Below are 27,338 nucleotides of genomic sequence, written 5' to 3' on the forward strand. Positions count from 1 at the left end.
GTCTAAAATTATAGCCTTGCCCCGAAGCATGCTGGCCACGCCCACTGGCGGTGTGGCATGGAAACCCCTCTCTACAAATTCCTGCGTTTGCCCCTTAATGGATCTACATATGCGTGCGTTATTTTTTGTGTATGCACAGTACAAAATTGCGTGTTTTATGCTAAACAAATAGGCATAAAAGTGCACCGTAGAGGCACGAAACGTGTCAGCGGGGTTCTGTGCTCTATATCCGGATCTGAACGTGTCTTCCACCGGATCATTTATGTGTGTTTTTTTACAATTGGCGATTTGTCTCCAACTACCTACGTAATATCCCTGGGTATCCCACTACAACCTGTTGGTCTATATAGAAGCATCTATCAATACTGGCTCCCATCTGCCTGCTCAGCCGCTCTGATTACGCCACAGCTGGAAGTGAGACAACACATTCATTTGATCTATGCTGTACAGCAGAGTTTGTGCTGGGTCGGTTGGACAATCCTGGAGGGAGAGATACTATCCGACAGTCGGACTACCAGCTTCTCTGATGGACAGCTATACACCAGGTGACTGGGAGATTTATTTCTCCTACACACTGTATATTGACGGAGGAGGCCGTGCTTATGGGCATTTTTTTTGTCTTTTTGAAGAGCAAATTATATACCTGTGCACATTGGTTGCTCTCTATGCTCTGGATTTTATGAATGATGACCACTTTGTATCTGGTCATTTCTTTTACTGTGTACACCAACTCTTTTTGCAGCCGCGGTTGTTTTTGCATGTTGGTTTTTTATCATAGTGTTGTACTCTAATCACCTATGTTCCACTATATATGGTCCATTTGAATGATTAGAGATCGTTATTTTAAGTGCCAATTACTGTTAATTATATTAAATGCATTGTTATACTTATTTGGAATACTGTGGATTGTCTCACTTCGCTCGACAGGAGAACCTCCGTGATATTGAGTTTTTTTATTTTGTTCGTACTATTTGACCTCTAGCAGCGCGACCCTTATCTATTATCTATAGGTCCAACTCAGCAACAGCTCCAATATTACTATCTGGTATTACCAAAGTGTTTTGACTCATTGTAGTGGGGCTATTTGTAGGCTGTACTATGTGAAACTTTAAGGTTGGAAATATAGATTAATTCGTTTTTAATAAGGCAAACTTTAAGGATATGGAAAAGTGTTAATGAGCAATGTCATTTAATAAATAATAATCACATGCATTTGCAGTCTGCCAAGAGGAATTCAGGGCCCCGGTACAGCAACTTCATGGGGCCCCCCTTATAGTTGAGCATGGCAAACAGCCCCAGAAATAAATTTACATTTCATAAATATACCTATTTCTTGCAACCATCACTGCCATTAAATAATTCATAGTCCGTTTAATAAAGAGACCTCATTCTCCGCAAACTCACCCCCACATTCAATAGCCCCCAAACCACCCCATCTTAAATTAATAGTCCCCACTATTAACTTGCCACACCATCACCCCACAAACAAAATAGCACCCATTACTTAGACACCATCTACCTCACACAATACATTTCCACAAGCCCCCTGTGCCATCACACACAAATTACTGTGCTCCTTCATCACAACCATGCGGTGCCCCCTTAAGATCACACTGCACCCTCCATTCTGCTTTTCCCCCTTCACCTGGCCCTCCTTCATCACTCTGTTCCATGCTGCCCCTGCTTCATCACTCTGTGCCACGCTGCCCCCCTCTCCTTCATCACTGTGCCATGCTGCTCCCCCCCCTCTCCTTCATCACTGCGCCATGCTGCTCCCGCACCTCGCCTTCATCACTGCGCCATGCTGCCCCCCTCTCCTTTATCACTGTGCCATGCTGTTCCCCCCTCTCTGTCATGACTGTGCCATGCTGCTCCCCCTCTCCTTCATCACCATACCATGCTGTCCCCCCTCTCCTTCGTCACTATACCATGCTGCCCCCTCTCCTTCATCACTGTGCCATGCTGCTCCCTCCCCCCACCTCTCCATCATCATTCTCTTCTGTCTTGGTCCTCTCTGCACCACTCCTCACTGAATGTTGTGCGTGACTTGATGACGTCAACATGCCCAACATTCAGTGCGAACGGAGAAGAGAAGGAAGAGGGACGCCAGCACCGCGATCACGTGATGCGAGTATTTGGGGGGGGTTTTTTGTTTATTTTTTAAATATCCTGCTCTCCCCACCAATGAAGGGGGCGGGGAGGGCCTGGGCCGGGCCCCCTGGCAGGTCCGGGCCCGGGTAATTAGTACCCGCCCTCCCCCTCTCGGCAGCCCTGTGCATTTGCCTTTACTGGACAACTGACAATTCCTATTGAATTAAACAAAAAACCTTTGCAATTATATTATTTGTTGGAAAAGAAATGGTTACATGATTTTGGGCTCCATTGTTGACAATGGAGGAAATGAATACAGATTTTTTTTTTTTTTTTCACAATAATATCTACAAAGTTTTGCCTCGATGTCTGCCTGTTGCGGACCCAAATGATGTGAAAGTGAGGGCTCTGTGGAAAAAAATAGAAGCATTATCAATGAAAGAGCCCACAAAGGTGGAATTACTACTACAAAACCATTTTAAGATAAGCCTTTTCACAGCTGAATTATCAACCAATTTCTAAAACTAGCAACACACAAATGAAATATGAAATATATTTCTGTAGTGATATAAATTAGAAAGCAAAATATTTTCTGTATAGCAGAGGGCAACACAAGCAATTTTCAGTCTCTACAATTAAATCTCCTGAAATTCAAAATCACTTGTAAAGCAAATTAGAATATTATTTACAAAACAAGCAATCTCTATGATGAAATGAATCTCATGAGTTTGCAATCCCAAACATTGCCTATGTAGCTCAGCCCATAAGGATACAAAACAGTTAATTAATCATTTAGAATGCTATTGCTTTTTTGGATGTACATGAACATTTGACCTAAAACGAGAAATCTGGAAACAAATTAATATTACAAAGATATATATGCCTTGTGTCGTCTGTTTGTGTTCATCCGTATCGGGAACATTGGGTCTTGCTGAAGCAGGAGTATAGCTGAAACTGGGGACTTTGATAAAATCTCTGCTCTTCTGGGTAATGTCGAGGAATGTTAGAGTACCACTAGTAGATAGGATGGGGTCTAGGGCCATAGTCCATGTCAGAATACCAAACTGGAAACGGGTGTTGTAATAATCTGGAACCATTCATGGGGAGCTCAAACCCAGCACCTATAACCAGGCATACAGAGCTAGAACCCACTACTGGGAACTCAGCAGGATGCAACCAACAGAAATTCAGAGCATTCAGCTATAAACTGGAAACAGTAACTCATAACTGAGTACAGGAGTGGAGACCTCAGCACTGCGAGCTGGCTACAGGCCTGGAACCCACACACATTCACAGAACTGGAAATGAGGCCTACAAGACTGATGATACCAGCAGAACACCAGGCTACTGCAGAATGGGACTGCTGAAGGAAACCCAGAGGTGTATGGCAGACTGGAATGGTGGTCAGTGAAGAAGATAATAATGTCTTCAGGAGTCTGCAGAGAGATGCAAAATTCTTACTGAGGAATAAGCATTTGGATAAATGCAGAGTTCTATTTGGGAAGTAAACACTTTGGTTAATGCAGAATGTGTCAGCTACAGCTTTGAAAACAACTGAAGCCAGGCAGCTATCCTTAGCAGAAGAAAGTGAGTTGTTCGGACAGTGAGCTGAACTCAGAAGCTAGTTTAAATAGGGATCTCCCAGTGCCATTGGCTGCACAGGTCATGTGAACGCAGCTGCTGGAGTCTAGTTGGACTGGGAAGATCACCTGACAGAATGCAATATGGCCATTCACATGCAGTAGAACAGACAGAAAGTGTTTGTTTACAAATGGTGATACATCGCTCAGAAGTGCTGCAGGCGACTAGGAGAGGCCCGGATGGCCATGAGATGACACCGACGGACATGGCAAGTGTGACTAATACTCGGATGTGTGAGATGTTGTAAATTAAATCCTAGTTAAGTTTATTTATTTAGTTTCCATATAAAAAGAGGTTTGGTTTTTTAACTATATACGTTAAATGTGTGAAGTGTGCTTTTGTATTAAAGAGTCCACTAGTCAAAGTGTATAGGAGATTTTACAATCCAGCAGATATTCAAATCAGTCATTCATTTGTATGTTAATTGTTGCTTTCTTTAAATATGTACAAAAGTTGTAAAATGTAAAAATTAAATACAGTTAATGTGTAAGTAGAAAATAAATAAGTAAATGAAAACAATAATAGAGAGCTGCTGGGGTACTTGTTCACAAAATACATTATTTGCAGCAAGTACATTACTCCATTTTCAAATATTATACAGTATTATTTCTGTTCTGCATTATCTTAGGAAGATGAACAGGAAGAAAGTGAGTGTGACGAGGAGAGTGAGGAAAGCGGGGAGAGTGATGCTGGGTCTGATTCAGAATCTGAGGCGAAAGGTGAGAAAAGACTAATGCGATACTACATTTTAGGATTAAATTTTTAATTAGTCAACTAACCTAGAGCTAAACAAATTCCAGGCTCACTCGGAGGTGATCTAGCTGATCTGACCTGTGAGATTGAGATTAAACAACGCCTCATTGAAGAGTTGGAGCAGAGTCAGCGCCGCCTGCAGACACTTAAACTTCAATATGAGGAGAAGCTTCAGCAACTACAGAGTCGAATTCGTGATACGCAACTGGAGAGAGATCGGGTTCTTCGTGAGCTTAGTATGTGATATATTCAAAAATCCTACATATTTCCCTTGATACTCGTAATTTTCAAATAATTTTTCAGGTTTCCTTGTACCTCTTTATAATTCAACTCCATATAGTGAATCTTTTTGACCATATCACTACATACTACCATATTTGTTGTATGCACCATATATATCAATGTTATTGATTCTACAGGCTCTATGGAATGTTACACAGAAGAGAAAGCTAACAAGATCCGTGCCGATTATGAAAAGAGATTACGGGAGATGAACAGGGATTTGCAGAAGCTGCAGTTAGCTCAGAGGGAGCATGCAAGACTCCTCAAGAACCAGTCACGCTATGAACGAGAGTTACGCAAATTGCAGGGAGAGCTCAGTGATATGAAAAAGGCAAAGGTACATTATTAAGCAAGATAATGACACAGGCATGCCAATATAGTTGTTTAGATGTTTATGCTAGCTATTATTTATGCATCAAGCGCAAATGAATGAAATAATTAATGTGAAACTTACTTCATTCTCATGCTTCCTTCCCAGGCAGTACTTATGAAACAGATGCGTGAGGAACAGCAGCGAAGAAAACTTGTGGAGTCCAAAAGGAATCGAGAGATTGCTCAACTAAAGAAGGAACAGCGCAGACAAGAGGTGAGATGAACAGTTGAAAATGATGGATAACCTGAGACATACAGTAGGTCTATAGTAAAAAAAAAAAAAAAAAAAAGACATTGATAATCCAATATGACTTCTTTCCTTCTCAGCTTCAGATCAGAACACTAGAATCTCAGAAGAGACAGCAGGAAATAGTGTTGAGGCGCAAGACCCAGGAGGTCAGTGACCAGCATTTATATAATGGAAAATCTGTTACCTCCTGCTTATTATATTTGTTGGTGCATATATTCTTTCCATTATTTGTTTAATGTTTAACTTGTTTATAACTCAAATTTATCTCTGCATCTGATTTTTCCTCCATGAACCCTAGGTATCTGCTCTTCGGCGTCTTGCTAGGCCAGGCCAGGATCGTGCTTTCAGTCGTATAGCCTCACTTCCAGACTCTGGAGCAGAACTGTCCACAAGCACTACATCATCAGAACCAGATAGCAGTTCACGTTCTGTGTCCAGCATTGTACGACAGTGGAACCGCAAAACAACTGGAGAAACTGTGTCTTTGGCAAATGGAAGCCGAACTATGAGGTAACAATATGAGATATGAGTGAGATAACAGATAAAATGCTCAACAGTTGATAACATAACTATAAACCCTTAATCGTAACCTTAACACTAATATATATATATATATATATATATATATATATATATATAAGACACCACACCAACTTGTTGGCAAACACACTAATATGGTGGAGGGAGAACACTGTATTCAGATCAGCAAAGGCCCAAAACCAATCCGGATGTCCCTTCACAGGTCACCCACCTTCAAGACATCAGTGCTTATACCATTTTGCCTGAGTGCACCCTTGTTATCTATAATTAAAGGGGACAATAATCCTAGACATTCCAGACCTCGAACCCTTCTGGGCTAATCGTAACACACCACAAGCCAGCCCCCAGGGGTGGTACTTGCACCCAACCTAAGCCAACTCTTCAAAGGGAACAGTTTCCAAAGGCCTCTCTACAATCAATGTGCTCTACACTATCCTTGCCTATCAAGAGTACATTGTTATCCAGCCACAAAAAAGGCTGCACCAGCCGCAAGACCATGGTACCTGCACTGAGCACCTGCACCACGCGGCTTCCTTATATCATCGGGCCTGCATCAGCACCAGCCTTGCAGAACGTAGCTCACACCTTCGGGGCTGCACCAGCACGTATCCCATCTGATAGAGTCCGTGCACCACGGAACTCGCAAACCTTTGGGTCTGCACCAGTACCCACCTAGTGAAAAGAGCTCATGCATCACGCAGCTCAACAGTTGGGTCTGCACCAGACCTTGTTATCAGAGAAAAAGGGAGCACCTCCCCCATCGCAAAAGCCACCTGATCAGGCAAGCGAATTCTAGAACCAGTCAACAAACTCCAGATCCAACAGCAAGGAATGGAAGGGAGGGCAGCTTTCCTGGATCCAAGAGGACGATGTCAGCTCCCTGAGGTTTTATAGCTTGCTCCACTAAATCTGCCCCTTCTGACACTCACCTACAAGTAACTATATCGGGCTTAATCCATCCCTCAGTTCTAATTCTCAGTAATCTGCAATTAAAAAAACAATAAAATATCGGGGTTTTTTTAAACTTTTATTGAATCCTCAATTAAACTAAAAGAATTTGCATTTAAGACATTGATTTATTTAATATAGTATAAACAAAACATTTAAAGCAGCAATCCCATATAGAAGTTTTTTCTTTAAATAGCAAGTGCAAGAAGCTCAGAGGGGCATTCCAAAGCTCACTACATCATGTGCCATGTGACTGTGGCTGCCATGGTAGTCACATGACACTGTCAGAATTACAAAACTTTTTTTTCTTATAGCCTTCCACAGTGAGTTATGTTAACAAAACCACACCTCATCTTTTCATAAGATTGCTGCTTTAAACAATTTATTTAGTACAATCACACCCTGACAAGTTTCTTCTCTTTGATTTGGTGACAGGCGGAAGGTTGGTCGCCCAGGACTTCCACTTAGTAAGGCTGCTCGTATGAAGTGGCAGACTCTGGAAAGGAGAGTTCATGAGGTTGTCTTACAGAGGTTAACTCTACTTAACCTGGAGAATGATATGGAAAGGCTGCTACGGGTAAGTGGACTATACATATTTCCTTTGACACTAAAATATGTCCGACAATTTTGCGTATTATGTTGTTTATATTAATGTGAAGATAGCAGGTTTTTCTGGTCCAACTATACCTACTTCATGCTGGATATCAGAGAAGTGTATTCATTACTAGGGGTTCACCAATTTTTTATAAAAAAAAGTTGGGGGTTAGAGTTGGTAGTGCTACCCAGGTGCTAAGTATTACACGTCACTGTTCTGTTGGCATTGACCAATTAGAAGCCAGTGGTGCAGCCCGCATAGCAAGTGATGTGCCATAGTGTACGACACTGGAGTTGAGCTATATAATTGATGAAAAGGAGGTAGCAGTGGCAGAAACGGTGGAGCGAGTTTGGACACATACTACTGTTGGAACAATACTGGCCTCTACTACTACTGCTGGCACATTGTTGGGCGATAATAGTTCCACCACTACTGGTTCATTACTGGGTAATGCTGCTGTACATACTATACATACTATAATACTATAAAATACACAGCGGGGAAGTTCTCTACGATTACACCAGGATTAACATACAATAATAACCAAATAAAGACACTGACGCCAAATTAACGTTGGAATAAAATAGGATTTATTAAATGACTTAATAACGAAACCTAAAGGGAACTGAAAGGCGGACGAGAGCAGGGCAGTCAGCAAAAACAAAACCAATAATGGTGGAAAGGTCAGACCATAGTACCACCAACCCAGGATCATACATTATCTATTGGCTGGTGCAAAATATCTGTCCAACGCCAAGACTACACCCCCTTAGAACCGTCAGTATAACCTTTAACATACCAGCCCAGGGTCCTCCTCACAGGGACCAAACACGTGATGACACCACAAACCAAAACGGGGAGTAGTGACCTATGACGAGATAACCCGAGCACCATATGCAAACTTACCGACTGCACTGCTCTCCTACCCACGCCGCCATGTATGACTATATATGCGGCCCGCCAACCACAGACCTAATGACAACTCTAAGCCTCCAACATAACTGGTCTTTGAAAAACCTAATTCCTTCATCTGACAAATGAACACCATCATTCCTAAACAAATGAATATACTCTGCCTTTAACAACGAATGGGCAATGACAGATTCCCCAACATCTCGAAAAATTTTACTAGCTACTTGGTTGATTTTTCTGACCACAGATGCGATGGTCATAACAGGAATATTAGATCTCCACCTCCTCCGAGGTACAATATACGACAAATACAACCTTAAGTTGGGCCATCTATTATAAACCGCAGCAATGTCATCATGAATTTTGATAATGAGATCCAGAGATTTAATTTGTCCAACGTCGTTGCCACCTAAGTGAACAAGGATATCCGGGACACCATGCTCAGAAATCTCACCGGACAGAACCGCCATGAACTCAGTTCATCTCATGCCTCTCTGACCTATCCACCTGACCTCTGCATGAACAGTCAACCACGGACACCTCCGAGCCAAGACATGTCTAATCGCCCAGTAGACATAGGAGTGTCCCAAAAACCAAACAGAAATCTTCCTGATATCCAACCCTAAAAGAAACCAAATTACGCCAAATTAAACTAGTTAAAGTACTAAATCCTAAAACGAATAAACCCAAAAACCTTAATAATTAAATATGATCTAAAAAAAACCCATAGCCAACACAATGCCGAATTCAACCTACTAAAACAAAACCTGACCAAAATTAAACTGGTGAGGGGGGAATTTGATACCAACATTAAATAGAAATTGAAAAGGAAAGGCAGCAACCCAAGTGAAGGTAAAAACCCAATGGGAAAAAAACCCTTCACACCCTCGCAATAGCGGCGAGCAGCATAGCCCTGCGTCCACTACCTAAGAAGAGAAAGAAAAGAAAAGTAAAGCTGCGTATAAGAGGGGAGAAAAACAAATGGTTAAACATCAGGTCTAATATAATGCTTGTAACTGTTGGACTTCCATCTACCCAACGCCTGAATCGCTGCAACGGATGCCCCACCTGATGTTGCCGCTGTATCTGCGCCAATGTGGAAAGAGTGTGTCCCAAATTCTGATGCGGGTAAACCCAAAGCCACCAATGCCTTGCACATAATAGTACACAGAGATGGTTCCCTAGTTACCAAGTTTCAATTTCATGCTAACGAAATATCAGCCTGATGCGGGCGTAATACTGCTAGCTGATGACAGAGCCTAACCGGGCAAATAATATGGTCTTGCAGCCTGGAAAGGGAGAACCAGTGACCCACACCTGATTGATCCGTTTTGGACCGAATAATCTTAAATTGAATTCTATCAGAATGTAAAATGACGTTTTGAGCTAAGATGGCCGTCCCTAACCGATTCTTCGACTGCGCAACCAACTCACTGACAAACAATGCCCCATGAAAAGCCATGAAAAGCCATGGAAAGCGCGGCGCTAAACAGGGTAACTTTGAAAGCATCCACGGCTATGTCCACCAAAACTAAAATAATCTGAGACAGCAAGGCCGTATCTATAGGTCTCCTATTACCTCTAGGAATTGGATGGAGTCTGGACCACCCTTTAAGGGCTTTCCTAACCAGGAATGAATTTGTTGGTTCTGGAAGCCCTCGCAATTTTGCCATGAAGGATATACCTGCTAATGTAGAAGTCATGGAAGCCTTGCTAAGACCCTCCTGATAGCACCCCCAAATAAACTCAATGCCGTGTTCAATAACCGGGGAATGCCTGCCAGAAGATAACAGAAAACTCTCCCAATGTTTCCAAGCCAGCCGGTAAGCCTTCGATGTGGACAGTGCTAGAGAAGCTTCAGCCAGGAATCTTATGCTGTCCTGACCATCTGGCAAATATAAGGTGGACAAGCTATACCTATGGGGATGGCCATCTGCGCCAATGACTTAAAACGCTCCCACTCGAAACGGGAAAGGGAGTCAGCAATACAATTTTCAATCCCTGGAACATGTTTGGCACAAAAATTTATGTCATAATCCAAGCAACGAAGCACCAGGACCTGTAACAAGTTTACTGCTGGCCTAGAAGATGAACTCTGCCTATTGATTGCCTGCACCACTCCCTAATTATCGCACCAAAAGGAAACATTGTGCCCTCTGAGCTGCGGAGCCCATAATTCCAAGGACACAATGATGAGGATTAATTCTAAAACCAGTAAATTCTTTACTAACTCCCTCTCAATCCACTCCTGTGGCCATGGGGATGCACACCACTCTCCTTAAAAATATGCTCCAAATCCCTGGGACCCTGCCGCATCCGTAAACAGTTCTAGATCCCTAATGGAGATAGGGGGGGGGGGAGAGGCCAAATCCTAACTCTGTTAAACCTCCTAAGGAAAGATGTCCACACTCCCAAGTCCTGCCTTATCTCATCGTTCAGTGTTATTAAAGCATGTGGTTTATTCCTGCCTGCCATAGCTAACTGAAGTTTCCTGCAAAAAATTCTACCCATAGGAATGACCCTGCACGTGAAATTAAACAATCCCAACAAGGCTTGAATTTGTTTCAATTTAAGCGAAGGGGAGACCAGAAAACTGGAAATCATACTCTCTCTCTAGTTTGGAAATTTTATCCGCTGGCAAACGACAGCAGCCCGCCACCAAGTCTATTTCTATCCCCAGAAAGTAAAAACACGTTGTCAGGCTCTCCGTCTTGTGCCGCGCTACTGGTACCCCCATTAGAGCTTGTGCGGAATAAAGCGTATTTGCACACAAATCGGACTTGGCCGGCCCTACAACAGGAAGTCATTGAGATAATGAGCAATACCCTCATGACCCGTCCCCGCCTGAATTGACCAGTGCAGAAATGAGCTGAATGATTCGAAATAGGCGTAAGACAGAGAACATCCCATGGGCAGACATCTATCTATGTAGTACTTGCCTTTAATTTGAAACCCCATGTACTTAAATGACTCAGGGTGAAGGGGAAGCAATCTAAACGCAGACTCTATATCCAATTTTGCCATAAGGGCACTGGAGCCAAAATGCCTAACCAATAGAAGGGCCTCCTCAAATGACTGATACACTACCGAACTGATGTCATGATCAATAGCGTCATTAACCGAATTACCTACTGGGTGAGATAGGTGCTGAATTAAACAAAATTTACCTTTTTCGGAACTACACCTACTGGGGAAATCACTAAATCAGCCATGGGCGGGGAGTTAAAAGGGCCAATCATGTGTCCCAGGCTGATCTCGCCGCAAACTTTTTCATCAAGAACCTCCGGAAAGATATAAGTGGATTTAAGGTTCCTGGCGGCCCTTGCGTTAAACGCGGACCCGATAGGAAGCCGAAAGCCATGACGAAAACCCTCGCGGAGAAAATCCGCCTGATCCGCATCAGGGTATAACTTGAGCCACCGCTCCAGAACATCTGTACAAATGGGGGAATGAGCTTTAAGCAAAATTACTGTTGGTGCCGCGACCTCTGCCGAGACCACTCCTCGGACACTCTTTGGCCGAATGCGGTCTGCGACAAAAGGAGCAACTGTGTCTGTAACAACACGACTTCCCCCTTCCACACGACGAATTATTGAATGCGAAGCATTGATTTTTTGCAAACTGGGGAGCGCTTCGTCTCCCCCCTTGCTGGAACCGGTTGCCTTGAAATCCTGAACCCGAAGCTAAGCTAGCACTATTTAACTTCATCCAAATCTCCAATCCCGGCAGCCTAATGGCATGTCTACCTGCCCACTAACTTTCTCCTGAAACTGCTTGTCGTACTTACGCCATGTCCCCGGTCGATCATTTATGTACATCTCATTTATGAGTTGCAGATACTTCCATACGTCTTCACTAGATTCTGGCCTCGTCTCTATGTAACACGCAGTGAAGGCACAATACCCCGACAATCAGTTAGGAAAATTTTTAAAGACCTCTTCCCCTATGCCCCCTTTTGCGCAAGCTGCATCCAATTCCTTCACTGATTTTGTTAGTTCGAAAAAATATTAACGAGCAAACCCCTCTTAATTTTATCTCTAACGCTGGAGCGCAAACCTGCTAACAAGGCGGTGTTTTCGCACTGAACCATGGGGGTTCTATTTGCTGCTGCCTTCACTGCTGAACTTCTCCCATCTCCCTGTGACCTGGACCTACTGAAATGTGTGTTCAGTATTTTAATAAGTTTCCGAGGACCCTCCCCCGATGAAGAGGAAGAATCCTCGCTAGTAGTGTAAACCGGAGGACTAAGTGTATGTTCATGTGACAGATCACCATCCAACAACACACCGCCTGCTGCCGCTTCTGTTTGCCGACCTGTTCCTGCCACACCCAAAGTTCCCGGGTCCAACGGTGCTTGCAACCCAGCCGACTGTTGAGGCCTTGGTCCTGCCATCGCTCCAGAGGCATCCGCTGTGATGCCATGAACCCCTGTCAACCGAAGCATAAAGTCCCGTTTGCCCCCCGATGGGATAAGGCAAGTCCCTCATCTGCCCCGTACTGACTGGCTGCAGCCCTTGGGGTGGGACCGAACCCCGCGATATTTAACAGCGCTTGAGTGTTGTTATCCTGAGAAAACAATTAAAGGTGACACATACATTGGCCCGCCCCCATTTACCACCCCGGGAGTGATAGAAGGTACCCCTTGCCCTGCTATGCTCATCCCTGCCACAACACCCCTATCCTCTGTATTGCTACCAGAATTGCTACCAGCAGGGAGAAACAAACTCCCCAAAGACCCTGTTCCACTACTAGCTGTGCCCACACCACCATATGGGATTCCCTGCCTCCCCTCCGGACCAAGTGGATCCAGACCCCTATATGGGGAAGCACGCTGCCCCAGACCCCTGGATGGGAATGCGAACTGCTGCCCCCTGCCTGCTGGAGGACCTAACTGTGCCGCCGCCACCACTCCCGTCGCCTCCCAGCCCCTTAATAACTTTCCCCTTGCCGGAACCGAATCAGCTGGCTGGCCCCACCCCTCCCACGCCAGTAAAGTAAGACCCCCGCCGAACTCCAACTGCCCATTTTCTCCCCATACGGTCTGCCCCTGCCTCCTTACCTGCCACCCCCGCCGGCGCTGCCTGACTCTGTCCGACGGAGGGGACCTGCGCCCACCGCCCTCTGGAGCCCACCCTTGAATTGGAGGGAGGGAGGTGATGCGCTGCAGGACCCCCTAGCGTACACACCGCTACTCCCGGGGGCCCCCACAGCTGAAGAAACATTAGAAGGAGTGGCTGACCGCTGCAGCTCCGTCTCTATATCTAGGCGGCGCGCTGCGCACACGGCTGGGACGGGACATCGCGCTGCAGCTAACAAGGTAAGTACAACAGAAAAGAGCTAAAACACACCCAGAGAGAGGGGGAGGAAGAACGCGGACCACGCAGCCCCGAGGCCACGAAAGGAAACAAAATGAGAGAGGAGGAAGAGAGAGGGGAGGGAAACAGCGGAGAAAAAGAGGGAAAGAACCAGGGATAAGAGGGGCAACGAGGGAACAGAGGAAAGCACAAGAGAAACAATAACCAAAAAGTAAAAAATTAAAGGCAGAAGACAATTATGCAATACACTGGTATACTATACTGCACGAAGGACACTACTCAGACTGACTCCACGCATAGAATCCAGAAGCAGAGAGACAGGTCTGCTGAAATACTGCAACATATATAAACCTAATACACACCCCCTCCCGAGTCCTATTGGATATTAAACTATAATAGAAGCTCTCACTGGCTAACCCTCCAATCACTCACCCGCGTGATTTTAATTTTGTTAAGTCTAATGGACACACTTCCCTTATTATCATCATTTATTGCTACAGCCAGTGCTTTTTTTCCCATTGAACGCTGGGAACGGCGTTCCGGCACCTTTTTTTACTTTTTTTTTTTTCTCTGCGGTGCTGCTACAGTGCAGCACCGCATCTGTGTGTGTGTGTGTGTGTGTGTGTGTGTGTCCTGCTTCCGTCGGCCGGAAGCAGGGCAGCGGGAGGAGCAGCGATCAAACTAAGGAGAGTGAAAAGAAGGTAAGTAATACTGACTACAGAAAGGGGGAAGGGGCGAAAGTAGAAGAGGGCTACAGAAAGAAGGCTACAGAATAGAGGGGGAGCAGAAAGAAGGCTACAGAATAAAAGGGGAGCAGAAAGAAGGCTACAGAATAGAGGGGGAGCAGAAAGAAGGCTACAGAATAGAGGGGGAGCAGAAAGAAGGCTACAGAATAGAGGGGGAGCAGAAAGAAGGCTACAGAATAGAGGGGGAGCAGAAAGAAGGCTACAGAATAGAGGGGGAGCAGAAAGAAGGCTACAGAATAGAGGGGGAGCAGAAAGAGGGCTACAGAATAAAGGGGGAGCAGAAAGAGGGCTACAGAATAAAGGGGGAGCAGAAAGAGGGCTACAGAATAAAGGGGGAGCAGAAAGAGGGCTACAGAATAAAGGGGGAGCAGAAAGAGGGCTACAGAATAAAGAAAGGGAGCAGAAAGAGGGCTACAGAAAAAGGAGGGAGGTGGAAAGAGAGGGCCACAAAAAAACCAGGTTCCAGAATAGGGGTGAGAATAGCTAGCGGCCATATGTGAGAAAAGTTGGTAGGCAGCCGCAGCAGGGGACATGTCAGTGTGTAACAGTCGAGTGATGTCCAGTTGTTATGTTTGTTTTATTAAATTAACATATGGGGCCTCCCCTCTAGATATCCTGCGTTTACTCCATCAGTCATCTGGACTGCAGCCTTGCCAGCCAACCAGGAGGAGGTAGGAGTTATTATTTTTATTTTACAATTGTCAAGTGTGTGAGGGGCAAGGAAGGGAGTAAATTTATGTGTGTGTATATATATATATATAATTTTTTATTTTTTTTCATAAAAGATTAATAAGACGTGAGTTCCGGCACCTTTTTTTTTACAAAAAAAGCACTGGCTACAGCTATACATATTGTAGAGCATTACTAGTCTACTGCTAGTGGCTTATTATTGTTACAGAGCATTACTACTACAACTGCAGTGGTGATCATCACTGTTACGGCTGAAATATACTGTGCCGCTGTGGTTGTCTTGCCACTAGTAAAAATCTTCATGTTTTTTGACAGCCAAAACTGAAGATTTCCCTCATACTAATGGGTCTATCTATTAAAGTGAGATAAGCTCAGGCTTCCAGTCCCAGTATGTATAAGTGGTAGGACTTCTCCATTTTCTTAACAAAATGGCGGAAAAAAGATTTGCGATCCCTGTGAAGAGTAGTGATCAAACATCTTATTAATGTCGGGGTCTTAATAAAAACACCCCTAATAATATTAGTCATGTTGAGTGAAGATGCTCAGTCAATTGCAGCTGAAAGATTCATAGAATTTAATAATAATCTTTAACGAGTTACTTATTTGTTCTTTTGGGAAATATGTAATGTGTGTCCCTTTTGAGGATTTTGTACATAAATCTAGTAGAGCTTCTCAATCTCAATCTATACCAGAGCTTCTCAAATTCAGTCTTCAGGGTCCCCTAACAGTGTATTCATTATTGTCAGACACATTTTTAAAGATCCACAGGTGGTACTACTTATATCACATTTATTATTCATCTCTTGTTAATTTGTGTGTGTCCAGTTTAAACCGGGTGTGCGGCTATAGCATCCTGTAGATACCGTACATACAGAATGCCTCAGCCCACGCACACAATTAATGCCCTCCGTGTACACTTGGGACCACCTGTTCAATGGAATTTTAATATTACACTTATGACCATCTTGCCGCATAGGATTGACATTACACACGGGACAAATTATTTTAGGAACATGCCACTCTGTTATTTTCTTTGCAAAATATCCCTACTATTTATTCATTTTAGAACAGTGGTCAGGGAACAGGGGTAAATTACCCCAAATGGGGTAAAAATTAAATTCCTGGGGTTAATGCTGCCGATTCACATGCTGTCAGTTGGAATGTAGACCCCTTTAAATGTGAAATTGCTGTTGTACCAGAAGAGCCTCAAGGGTTGGCAGAGGAACTTCTTGAGCCTCGATACAATAATGAAGCACGTATTGCATTTGAAAACAAAGCAGATCTGTCATATTTTTGAATGTCAACAGCTGCAAAGACATTCAAAACTGCACATGAGGAGGCAGTCAAAAAGTTGCTGCCTTTTGCAACAACCTACCTCTGCCAACAAGGATTTTCCACTCTAACGGACATAAAAACAAAGCAGAGAAATCGATTGGACGCTGAAGACTGTATCCAAACTGCTCTGACATCAAAATGCCCCAATATTGATGCTCTCGTATAAAAAATGAAGCAACATCATTTCTCCAAAACCTGAAGTTTTGAAGTTGACGCTTTCAAAGAAATTTTGAATAGATTCAATAAAATTTGAATTCCAATAATTAATAATGTATGATTTCCTTCCTTTCAAATCTAGGGGGTAACGTCGGCGTATCTAAATATATTTTGGGGTAAAAGGTAAAAAAGTTCCCTGACCCCTGTTTTAGAAGACCAAAGTTTAATTTGCTCAGAGAAGCATTAAAGCTTGTAAAGTAGGAAAGTGTAATCTGAAATAAGCACAGAATGAAAAATGTTTTAAAATTATTTAAAAAAATAGTACATAGAGTGTGTCAAAAATATTTCTAGGAATAAAAGACAGCAAGTATGACTAAATAGCAAATAATTGGAGGTGATATTAGTTAAAAAAGAGCATTCAAATTGTTTAAACTAGAAATACAAGGAATGAAGCAAAATATGTAAAGAGAAATCAGGTTAGCATAGACAAAAGCTGAAAACCAGATTTCTAGGGATACTAAAATGTTCTTCATGTAGAGACAGCAAAATAATAATATAATAATAATAATAATAATAATAATAATAATGGCCCTTTAAAGCATAGACTAGAAAAAATAAATGTAGACGATAAAGCTGATCTTTTTAATATAATTTTTTTTCCTGTCATTGGGCCTCATGTATAGTTGCACACATTTGTTTCCAAAACACACACATAAAATTGTGCATTTATATCTATGTGGTCATGTTGAGTTGCATGTTTCTTAAGATACGTGCCACTAAGCATAGTATCCTAAATGCATTTGTATGAGCATATGTTTAAAGCAAAAATTGATGAATGGTGATGATGATGAAGACATCAGTCATCATAATCAACTTGACTGGCATTTTAATGTATATTGAAAAAATAATTATATAATAAGAAAAGTGAAATAAGCACCAGTGCTTATAGCCTGGGCTGGTTACTGCTAATGCAGAGGGGGTGAAAATGCCTCCTGCAAAAGTTATAACAGACTTGATTGGTTACACTATAACAGGAAAAACCGCAGCGTGGAGCCACTTTGTTACATTGGGATTTGGCCCTAGCCTGTTCAGCACAGGGCTGAATTATGTATGGTAATTGAGCTTGCAAAAAAAAAAAATGTGATTCCCTCACCCTGGGGAAAAATTGCCCCATGCTAAGATCACCACCCTGGCTGGTGGATGTTGAGGCAATAAGTGAAAAAAAAAACTTTTCATATGTGGCACCAATGGTCTCAATAAGCCTTGGTAGCCGTAGTAGTGCTTGTAGTAGTAGAAGTGCCAGCTTACCCATGGTTGCCTGAGGATACTGGCCCTTATAGAACCTGTGGGTTCTCAATGAATGTCATTGTAGCATTGTACCATTTCCATAGGGAATTAATCCATGCTGAACAGGCTGGGGCTGTATAATACTGTAGCAGGGGGACTCCACACTTTTGGTTTCCCTGTTATAGTGGGAAAAAAACAGCCTGTCTTACACTGGTGCTGGTTGCAGCTTTGACAGGGGGAATTTATTCTGTTCATCCCCCTGCATAAGCATTGGTGCTTAGTTCATTTTTAAGGGGCACAAATTGTAAGTTTTTTTATTTAATCCTGCAATGGTGCATGCTGATGATGATGGTGGTCAAGCACCTACAAGAAATAAGCCTGCTGACAGGTGTATCTGTGGTAGCGTCCACCTCTAATTGTGCCACAAATACTTAAACATGTTCTTGCTTTTCTCGGCATACACTTACCTTATTTTTCCTTTCTAAGAAGTAAGGAGTTGTTCGTGTAAGATGTGGCTAAATGTACGTATGTATATCCATCTTTTGTACACAGTGCAGTATGGAAGTGCATATTTTACACACAGAAAAAAAAATACTTCCAACTGTACATGAGCCCCTTTATTTACAAATGCCAGGAAACATTGTTTAGCAATAGCCTATGCACACCAGATGGAATTACATTTATGCCTAAATAATTCAGCCTAAAACTTGAGGATTGAGAAGTTGAGAAACTGAACGTTGGTAGTGCAATTGATGTATATTTGGATTTTGCAAAAACATTCACTACTGTTTCACAAGTTGTTAGTGGTGTGCCATTAGGACTGAAATTGGGCCCTGTTCTTTTCAATCTCTTTATTACTAATGACTTTGTAGATGCTGTAGAACGTAAGGTGTCAATATATGCTAATGACACTAAGCTATTAGCACAAAGCAGGATAGTAACTTGCTGCACAAACATTTAGAAAAAATGGCAAATTGGCCTCTGAAATGTTTATGAAATGTAATGTAGATAATTGTAAGATAAAGCACCCGAGCCAGTTTAATAACTTTGCTTTTTGAACATTAAATCAAAAATGACTAAAATACACATAGGGGAAGCTCTCTTCGTTTATACAAGTGTAAACTTAAAATAATAATAATAATAACCAATAAAGACACGGACACCAAATTAACGTTGGAATAAAATATTATTTATTAAACCCCAATAAAGGAAGCTAAAGGACTAAAAGGAGGATGAGAGCAGGGTAGTCAGCAACAACAAAACCAATAACGGTGGAAAGGTCAGACCATAGTACCACCAACCCAGGATCATACCTTATCTATTGGCCAGTGCTAAATATCTGTCCAATGGCAAGACTACACCCCCCTTTATAACCACCAGTATAACCTTTAACATACTGGCCAAGGGTCCTCCTCACAATTTGACCAAACATGTGATGACACCACGAACCAAAAGGGGGAGTAGTGGCCTATGACAAGATAAATCGAGCACCATATGCAAACTTACCGACTGCACTGCTCTCCTACCCACGCCGACATGTATAACTATATATGAGGCCCGCCAACCATAGACCTAACGACAACCCTAAGCCTCCAACATAACTGGTCTATAAAAAATCTAATCCTTTCTTCTGACAAATGCACACCATCATTTCTGAACAAATGAACTTGATCACCTTTCAACAACGGATGGGAAATGGCTGATCCACCTAAATCACGGAAAATTTTACTGGCCACTTGATTGACTTTCCTAACAACAGCCGCAATGGACACAATCGTAGTATTAGATCTCCACCTCCGCCGGGGTACGATATAAGACCAACACAACCTTATATTGGGCCAACTATTTGAAACCAAAGCCATGTCCTCCCGAATCCTGATGATGAGATCCAGAGATTTCATTTGTCCAACATTGTTCCCTCCTAGATGAACAACAAGGATGTCCGGAACACCATGCTTAGCAATCTCACCGGACAAAGCTGCAATGAAATCGGTCCATCTCATGCCTCTCCGGCCAATCCACCTGACCTCTGAGCAACCAGGCATCCACGGGCACCTCCGAGCCAAAACATGCCTACTCTCCCAGTAAACAAATGAATGGCCCAGAACTCAAACACAAATCTTCCTGACATCCAACCCTAAGGAAAATGAAATAAGCCAATTAATCCATAATAAGATAACCAACACCAAACAAGCACCCAAGCTATCCAACACAACCAAAATTGAGAGCACTAAAACAAGCTAAACCCCATATAAACAACAGGACTATACGGTAACTGGCGACGGGGAAATTTAATTCCAACATTAAATATGAACATGAAAAGGAAAAGCAGCGACCCAAGTGAAGGTAAAAACCCATTGGGAAAAAATCCCTTCACGCCCCCGCAAACGCGGTGAGCAGCATAGCCCTGGGTCCACTTACTTAAGAAGAGAAAGAAAAGAAAAGATCTGCGTACAAGAGGGGAGAAACAACAAAAAGGTTAAACATCAGGTCTAATATACTTTTTATAGCTGCTGGACTTCCGTCTGCCCAACGCCTGAATTGCTGCAACTGATGCCCTGTCTGATGCCGATGCTGTGGCTGCCCCAATGCGGAAAGAGTGTCTGCCAAGGCTTTACACATAATGGCATGAAATTGAAATTTAGTAACTGGTAACCCATCTCTGTGAACTAGCCACATTTCAGACTGATAAGGGCGTCTATTTGCTAAGTCATGACAGAGCCTAACCGGGCAAATACGATGATCTTCCTGTCGCATAAGGGAGAACCAGTGCCCCACCCCAGATTGATCTGTCTTGGACCGCACAATCTTGCACTGAATGCTCGACTGCACAACCAACTCACTGACCCTCAATGCCCCATGAAAAGCCATGGAAAAAGCGTCGCTAAACAGGGAAACCTCAAAAGCATCTGCGGCTATGACATCCAAAACTCCAATAATGCGCGCCAGCAAATAAGGATCTATAGGCCTCCTATTATCCTTAGGGATAGGCTGAAGTCTGGACCACCCCTTAAGGGCTCTCTTAACCAGGAACGACTTTGTTGGATCTGGCAGCCCTTGAAATTTTGCCGTGAAGGATATACCTGCAAATGTAAGTCATAGACTCTTTACTAAAGCCTTCCTGATAACACCCCCCCCAAATAAACTCATCAATGTCGTGATTGGCACCAGGGGCACGCCTGCTAGAGGATAACAGAAAACTCTAACGTTTCCAAGCCAACCGGTAAGCCTTTGATGTAGACGGGGCTAGAGAAGCTTCAGCCAGGAATCTTCTGCCGTCCCCACCATCTGCCAAATATAAGGTGGACAAGCTATACCTATGGGATTAGCCATCGGAGCCAATGATCTAAAATGCTCCCACTCGAAACGTGAAAGGGAGTCTGCAATGCAATTTTCAATCCCCGGCACATGTTTGGCACAAAAATTTATGTCGTAATCCAAGCAACGAAGCACCCAGACCCGTAACAAGTTAACCGCTGGCCTAGAAGATGAACTCTGCCTATTGATTGCCTGGACCACACCCAAATTATCGCACCAAAAGGAAACATTGTGGCCTCTAAGCTGCGGAGCCCACAGCTCCAAGGACACAATGATAGGGAATAACTTTAAAGCAAGTAAGTTCTTAAGCAACTCTCTATCTATCCAATGTTGTGGCCATGGGGATGCACACCACTCGCCCTGAAAGTATGCTCCAAATCCTTGCGCCCTGCCGCATCTGTGAACAACTCTAAATCTCTCTTAGAGATGGGGGGGGGGGGGAGAGGCCAAATCCTGACTCCCTGCCATAGCTAACTGAAGATTTCTGCAAACAATTCTACCCATAGGAATGACCCTGCACGCAAAATTAAACAATCCCAACAATGCTTGAATTTGTTTCAACTTAAGCGCAGGAGAGACCAGATTACTGGATATCATACTCTCCAGTTTGGAAATTTTATCCGCCGGCAACCGACAGCAGCCTGCCACATGTCTATTTCTATCCCCAGAAAGGACAAACACATTGCCGGGCCTTCAGTCTTGTCCTGTGCTACTGGTACCCCATGACAGAAAACAGAGCTTGCGCGGAGTACAATGTATCTGCACACAATGAGGAATTGAACGGCCCTACAAATAGAAAGTCATTGCGGTAATGGGCAATACCTCTGTGACCTGTCCCAGCCTGAATTGACCAGTGTAAAAAGGAACTGAATGATTCAAAGTAGGCACAAGACAGAGAACATCCCATGGGCAGGCATCTATCTATGTAATATTTGCCTTTAATTTGAAACCCCATGTACTTAAACGAATCTGGGTGAAGGGGAAGCAATCTAAACGCAGACTCTATATCCAATTTTGCCATAAGGGCGCCTGCGCCAAAATGTCTAACCAACAAAAGGGCCTCCTCAAATGACTGATATACTACGAAACTGATGCTCTGATCAATGGCGTCATTAACCGAATTGCCTGCTGGGTGCGATAGGTGTCGGATTAAACAAAATTTACCTGGGACCTTTTTTGGGACTACACCTAATGGGGAAATAACTAGATCAGCAATGGGCGGGGAGTTAAAGGGTCCAAAAAGGCTAATTTCTCCCCGAATTTTCTCTTCAAGAATATCCGGAAAAATATAAGCGAAATTAAGGTTCCTATCGGCCCTGGCGTTAACCGCAGACCCAATGGGTATCCGGAAACCGTGATGAAAACCTTTGCAAAGAAATGCTGCCTGTTCCAAATTTGGGTAGAATTTGAGCCATCGCTCTAACACATCGGTACATATTGATGAATGAGCTTTAAGCAATGTTACCATCGCTGCCACGCCCTCTGCCGAGACCGGGAACACACCTCGGACACTCCTTGACAGAATGCGGTCCGCAGCAATATGAGCAGCTGTGCCTGTATCGACACGATTCCCCCCTTCCGCACGACGAATTGTTAAATGTGAAACGTCTATTTTTGGTAAACTGGGGAGCACCACGTCTCCCCCTTGTGGAAACCGGTTCCATTGGGACCCCGAACCAGAAGCTAAGCTAGCCCGATTTAGCTTCATCCAAATCTTCAGCTCCTCGTACCTACGCCATGTCCCCGGGCGATCATTAATGTACATCTCATTTATAAAATGCAAATACTTCCATACCTCCTCACTAGCTTCCGGTCTCTTCTCTATATAGCATGCTGCAAAGGTACAATACCCCGCCAACCAATTAGGGGAATTTTTATAGGCCTCTTCCATTGAGGGCTAGGGGGGCGGCATTTGTCTTTCTCGCCCAGGGCACTAGAATTCTAAGTTACGGCTCTGCCCCATGCCACCCTTTACACAGGCCGCGTCCTACTCCTTTTTTGCTGATTTTGTAAGTTCGAACATGGCAACAAACCAGCCCTTCTTAATCTTGTCTCTAACGCTATGGCGCATACCTGCTAAAAGGCCGGTGTTCTCGCACTGTACCATAGGAGCTCTATTCGTTGCCGAATTCGCAGATGCACTTCTCTTATCCCCTTGTGCCCTAGACCTACTGAAGTGCGTGTTCAGTATTTTAATCAACTTCCGAGGACCCTCCCCCATTGAAGAGGAAGAATCCTCGCTAGTAGTGGACAATGGCGGACTATGTGTATGTTCGTGTGACATATCAACATCCAACAACTCACCGCCTGTGACTGTTTCCGCTTGCCGCCCGGCTCCTGTCGCCCCCGAAGGTCCTGGTTCCGATGATGCCTCCATGACACCCGACTGTTGTGGTTCCGGTCTCGTCAAACCTCCGACTCTCTGCTGCGACCTCCGCTCGCTCCTCGGCTTTTGGCCTGATCATGACCGAATGCAATGGCTGCGCTGATGACATTTCCACCGGCACTTGTGTATCTGTAAACAGAGGCACGTTAGCATCGCAACCAACCTGCTGTCTACCCATAGGGAGTCCAACCCACGCACCTTCCGGACCGACCCCTGCTTGACCTTGCCAAGCCCCGACAAACCCCCGGTGGAGGGGGTCTAGGTAGCCAGGGCCTGATCAACCACTAGGCTGACCAGGCTGCAGCCTGGGGCGCTGGGTCCCGGGGGGCGCTGCACTGTGGGTATTTTTTTTTTTAAAAAAAAAATTTTTTTTTTTTTTTTTTTTACATTTTTTTTTTCTTCATTCATTTTTTTTTTTGGGGTGGGGGAGGGGGGGGTCGCCGCTGGGGATCGCCGCAGGGGGGGGTGGAGGGCTCGACGATCAAAAGCATTGGTGGTCAGTGGTTAGCAACACACAGCCAATCGCCAGGCTGCCTGTTGCTGTACAGCAGACAGGAAGCAGGACGTCTTCACTTCCTATCTGCTGATCTGAGGAGAGGAGCGATGCTGGCACAACTACAGGTAAGTGAAGGGGGGAACTGCCCTGCATATCTATAGGGAGGGGGGGGGGGACTGCCCTGCATATCTATAGGGAGGGGGGGGACTGCCCTGCATATCTATAGGGAGGGAGGGAACTGCCCTGCATATCTATAGGGAGGGGGGGGAACTGCCCTGCATATCTATAGGGAGGGGGGGGGGGGAACTGCCCTGCATATCTATAGGGAGGGGGGGGGGACTGCCCTGCATATCTATAGGGAGGGGGGGGGAACTGCCCTGCATATCTATAGGGAGGGGGGGGGGAACTGCCCTGCATATCTATAGGGAGGGGGGGGAACTGCCCTGCATATCTATAGGGAGGGGGGAACTGCCCTGCATATCTATAGGGAGGGGGGAACTGCCCTGCATATCTATAGGGAGGGGGGGGGAACTGCCCTGCATATCTATAGGGAGGGGGGGGAACTGCCTAGCATATCTATAGGGAGGGGGGGGGACTGCCCTGCATATCTATAGGGAGGGGGGGAAACTGCCCTGCATATCTATAGGGAGGGGGGGAAACTGCCCTGCATATCTATAAGGAGGGGGGGGGAACTGCCCTGCATATTTATAGGGAGGGGGGGGACTGCCCTGCATATCTATAAGGAGGGGGGGAACTGCCCTGCATATCTATAAGGAGGGGGGGAACTGCCCTGCATATCTATAGGGAGGGGGAACTGCCCTGCATATCTATAGGAAGGGGGGGAACTACCCTGCATATCTGTAGGGAGGGGGGGGGGACTACCCTGCATATCTATAGGGAGGGGGGGGGACTACCCTGCATATCTATAGGGAGGGAGAGGGGGGACTGTCATGCATATGTATAGGGAGGGAGAGGGGGACTGTCATACAAATCTATAGGGTGGGAGGGGGGGGCTGCCATGAAAATCTATAGGGAGGTAGAGAGGTTGATATGTATGAAGGAGGGCAGAGGAGGGGGGCTGATATATGTGACTGGGGGAGTTTTGATGTGACGGGGGGGGGGATAGCTAGCTTGCAGAGTGGAGGTAAGGAAAATAGCTGCAAGGGGGATGGATGCAGGGTGGGAGGTAAAGAAAATGGCTGCAGCAGGGGTTAAGGAAAATGGCTGTGCGGGGGGGGGTTGTGGTTAAGGAAAATGGCTGCAGGGGGTATTTAAAAAATAGAGCAGCTTTGGGGGGCAGAATCTCATGATTGTGTGGTGGTCACATGGGTGGTCTCAGCAATCACTAGAATACTAAATATTAGTGAGATGGGGCTGGTAGAGGTTTGTATTTGATTGACAACAAATATTCAGATATTGCTTATATATGCCTGTCCAATGGGATACTTTTAGCTGGCCATAATGGAGTGTTTTGTTTTAACTAAAGGGCCTAATCATTCAGGGTTTGCATTATAATTTATTTTTTTGCATTTTCAAAAAAGGACGCCAACTTTCCAGAAGCCAGCGAGAGGATAACAAAGTTGCAAGAGAGAAGAGCAAGGACAGGTAAGAGACAATGGCACAATCTGTCTAAATTTGAATGCTGGAGAATACACCTGAACATTCATATTCAGGAGTGTTCCTATACACCTATATATTCGGAGGAGGGGGGGGGGGGGGGGGCGCTGCGGCCGTATTAGCCTAGGGCGGCCAGAACCCTTAATCAGGCCCTGTAGGTAGCCCAGATCCTAGTTGCCCCACACTACTAACTCCTCTCTGGATGAGCGGGACTGGATACGAATGAGCATATAACCCAGAGGGGGTGGGGTAAGGAAGCGCAGATCCTAACATGGTAGCCAGGGATGTTCTTCCCCCCACCGGGGGATAAGGCAAATTCCATGCTCCCCCATCACCCTGCACGTTGGTCCCAACATGCGACTGGCCATAATCAATCAAACTACTCCCCTGACCTGTATGGTGGGCTGCAACCCGCCGGGAAGGACCCCCCAACCTGTAAATGAGTGAGAGTGCCCGCCTCAGGCCCCAACAGTAAAGGTGCGGCGAACCCTGCCCTATCAATACTTACCCTACCTCATGCAAGAAGCGCTGCAGCGACACCCGGCCAAGAGCCTATCCCATCTGTAACCTCACTACCACCCCTAACGCCGCCAACACCCGGGGTAGGAAAAATACTGCTAATCCCAGAAGGCCCGACACCCCTCCCCCCAGAGCTTACACTGCCATGGGAAAGCATCAACCCCTCCCCTGGGACCAGGGGGTCCCATATAACCAGCCCCAGCCCTCTATAAGGGGAAGCTGCTCTCTGTTCCCTTCCCTCTGGCGCAGCCGTCTCCCAACCCTTAAATATACCCCTACCCGACGAGAACTGCGAGTTAGGCTGTGATGTAGGGAGAATAGAAGGGGCCCCCCGCCCGACCCCTTGCAGCCGCAAACGATCCGCCACTCCCCCCTCTGACGGGGGCACCATGTGCACGCCTTCTGCCTGAGATTTCCCCAATGATCTGGCGGCGGAGCTTCTTGCCAGCCGCCCATTGGAAGCAGACCTGGCCCTGGAAGCCCGCGCTAAGGAAACGCTGCGGGTTCCCCTAGCGGGCACACCGCTAGTACCGGGGGCCCGTGCAGAAACCACGTGGGCCGAGGGGGTGGACATAAGGAACCTGGCCGCCGGGACAGCATCTCTGAATCTAGCCGGAGCGCTACGCACCCGGCTAGGACGGGACATTGCAGCAAACCACAGGTACTGTAACACACCACGGAGAGAGGAGACGGAGGATGGGGGGGGATAGAGACACGGAGCCCCGCGCCGCTGGGAGATGAGGAGGATAAAAGTGGGGGAAACAAGAAAGAAGAAAAGGACGAGGAGAAGGAAACAAGAAACAAAAGGGGGAGAAAACCTGTGAAAGAAACAACACAGCACAAAATAACAAAATACACTACAAATCTCGATGAGCACTACTCAGCCTGACTCTCACGAATCCGGAAGAAGAGAGACAGTTCCTGTGACAAAATGCCCTATATATGAGAACCTAAGCCTAAACCCCCTCCCATGTCTTATTGGCTAGCAGACTATAGAAGGAATCTAACTGGATATAACTACAATCCCTCACCCTAGTGATTTTAATTGCGTTACTGTCTTAAGGACACACTTCTCTTAGGAATACTAGT

At 45.0% G+C, this 27,338-nt stretch overlaps 1 protein-coding gene and 1 long non-coding RNA gene across 16 annotated transcripts in view; one reads left to right on the plus strand and one right to left on the minus strand.

Moving 5' to 3' along the window:
- Positions 1 to 27,338, plus strand: part of KIF21B (kinesin family member 21B) — a 463,280-nt gene that overhangs the window by 232,667 nt on the left and 203,275 nt on the right. For all 15 annotated transcript variants that reach the window (XR_012688103.1, XR_012688104.1, XM_075195637.1 and 12 more), the window contains 7 exons: positions 4,361 to 4,451; positions 4,533 to 4,721; positions 4,905 to 5,104; positions 5,246 to 5,353; positions 5,467 to 5,535; positions 5,688 to 5,899; positions 7,313 to 7,454. Coding sequence is in view for 13 of the 15 variants with exons in the window: in XM_075195637.1 (XP_075051738.1) it covers positions 4,361 to 4,451; positions 4,533 to 4,721; positions 4,905 to 5,104; positions 5,246 to 5,353; positions 5,467 to 5,535; positions 5,688 to 5,899; positions 7,313 to 7,454 (1,011 nt within the window). In the remaining 2 variants the exon portion in view is untranslated. The remainder of the gene's footprint in view (positions 1 to 4,360; positions 4,452 to 4,532; positions 4,722 to 4,904; positions 5,105 to 5,245; positions 5,354 to 5,466; positions 5,536 to 5,687; positions 5,900 to 7,312; positions 7,455 to 27,338) is intronic.
- Positions 1,993 to 23,879, minus strand: LOC142138745 (uncharacterized). The gene is made up of 3 exons (XR_012688105.1): positions 23,536 to 23,879; positions 5,222 to 5,892; positions 1,993 to 2,499 (listed from the first exon to the last, which is right to left on the minus strand). It is a non-coding gene; the product is annotated as an uncharacterized LOC142138745 (long non-coding RNA).

This window comes from Mixophyes fleayi, chromosome 2, assembly GCF_038048845.1.
Source record: "Mixophyes fleayi isolate aMixFle1 chromosome 2, aMixFle1.hap1, whole genome shotgun sequence".
Classification (NCBI taxonomy): Eukaryota; Metazoa; Chordata; class Amphibia; order Anura; family Limnodynastidae; genus Mixophyes; species Mixophyes fleayi.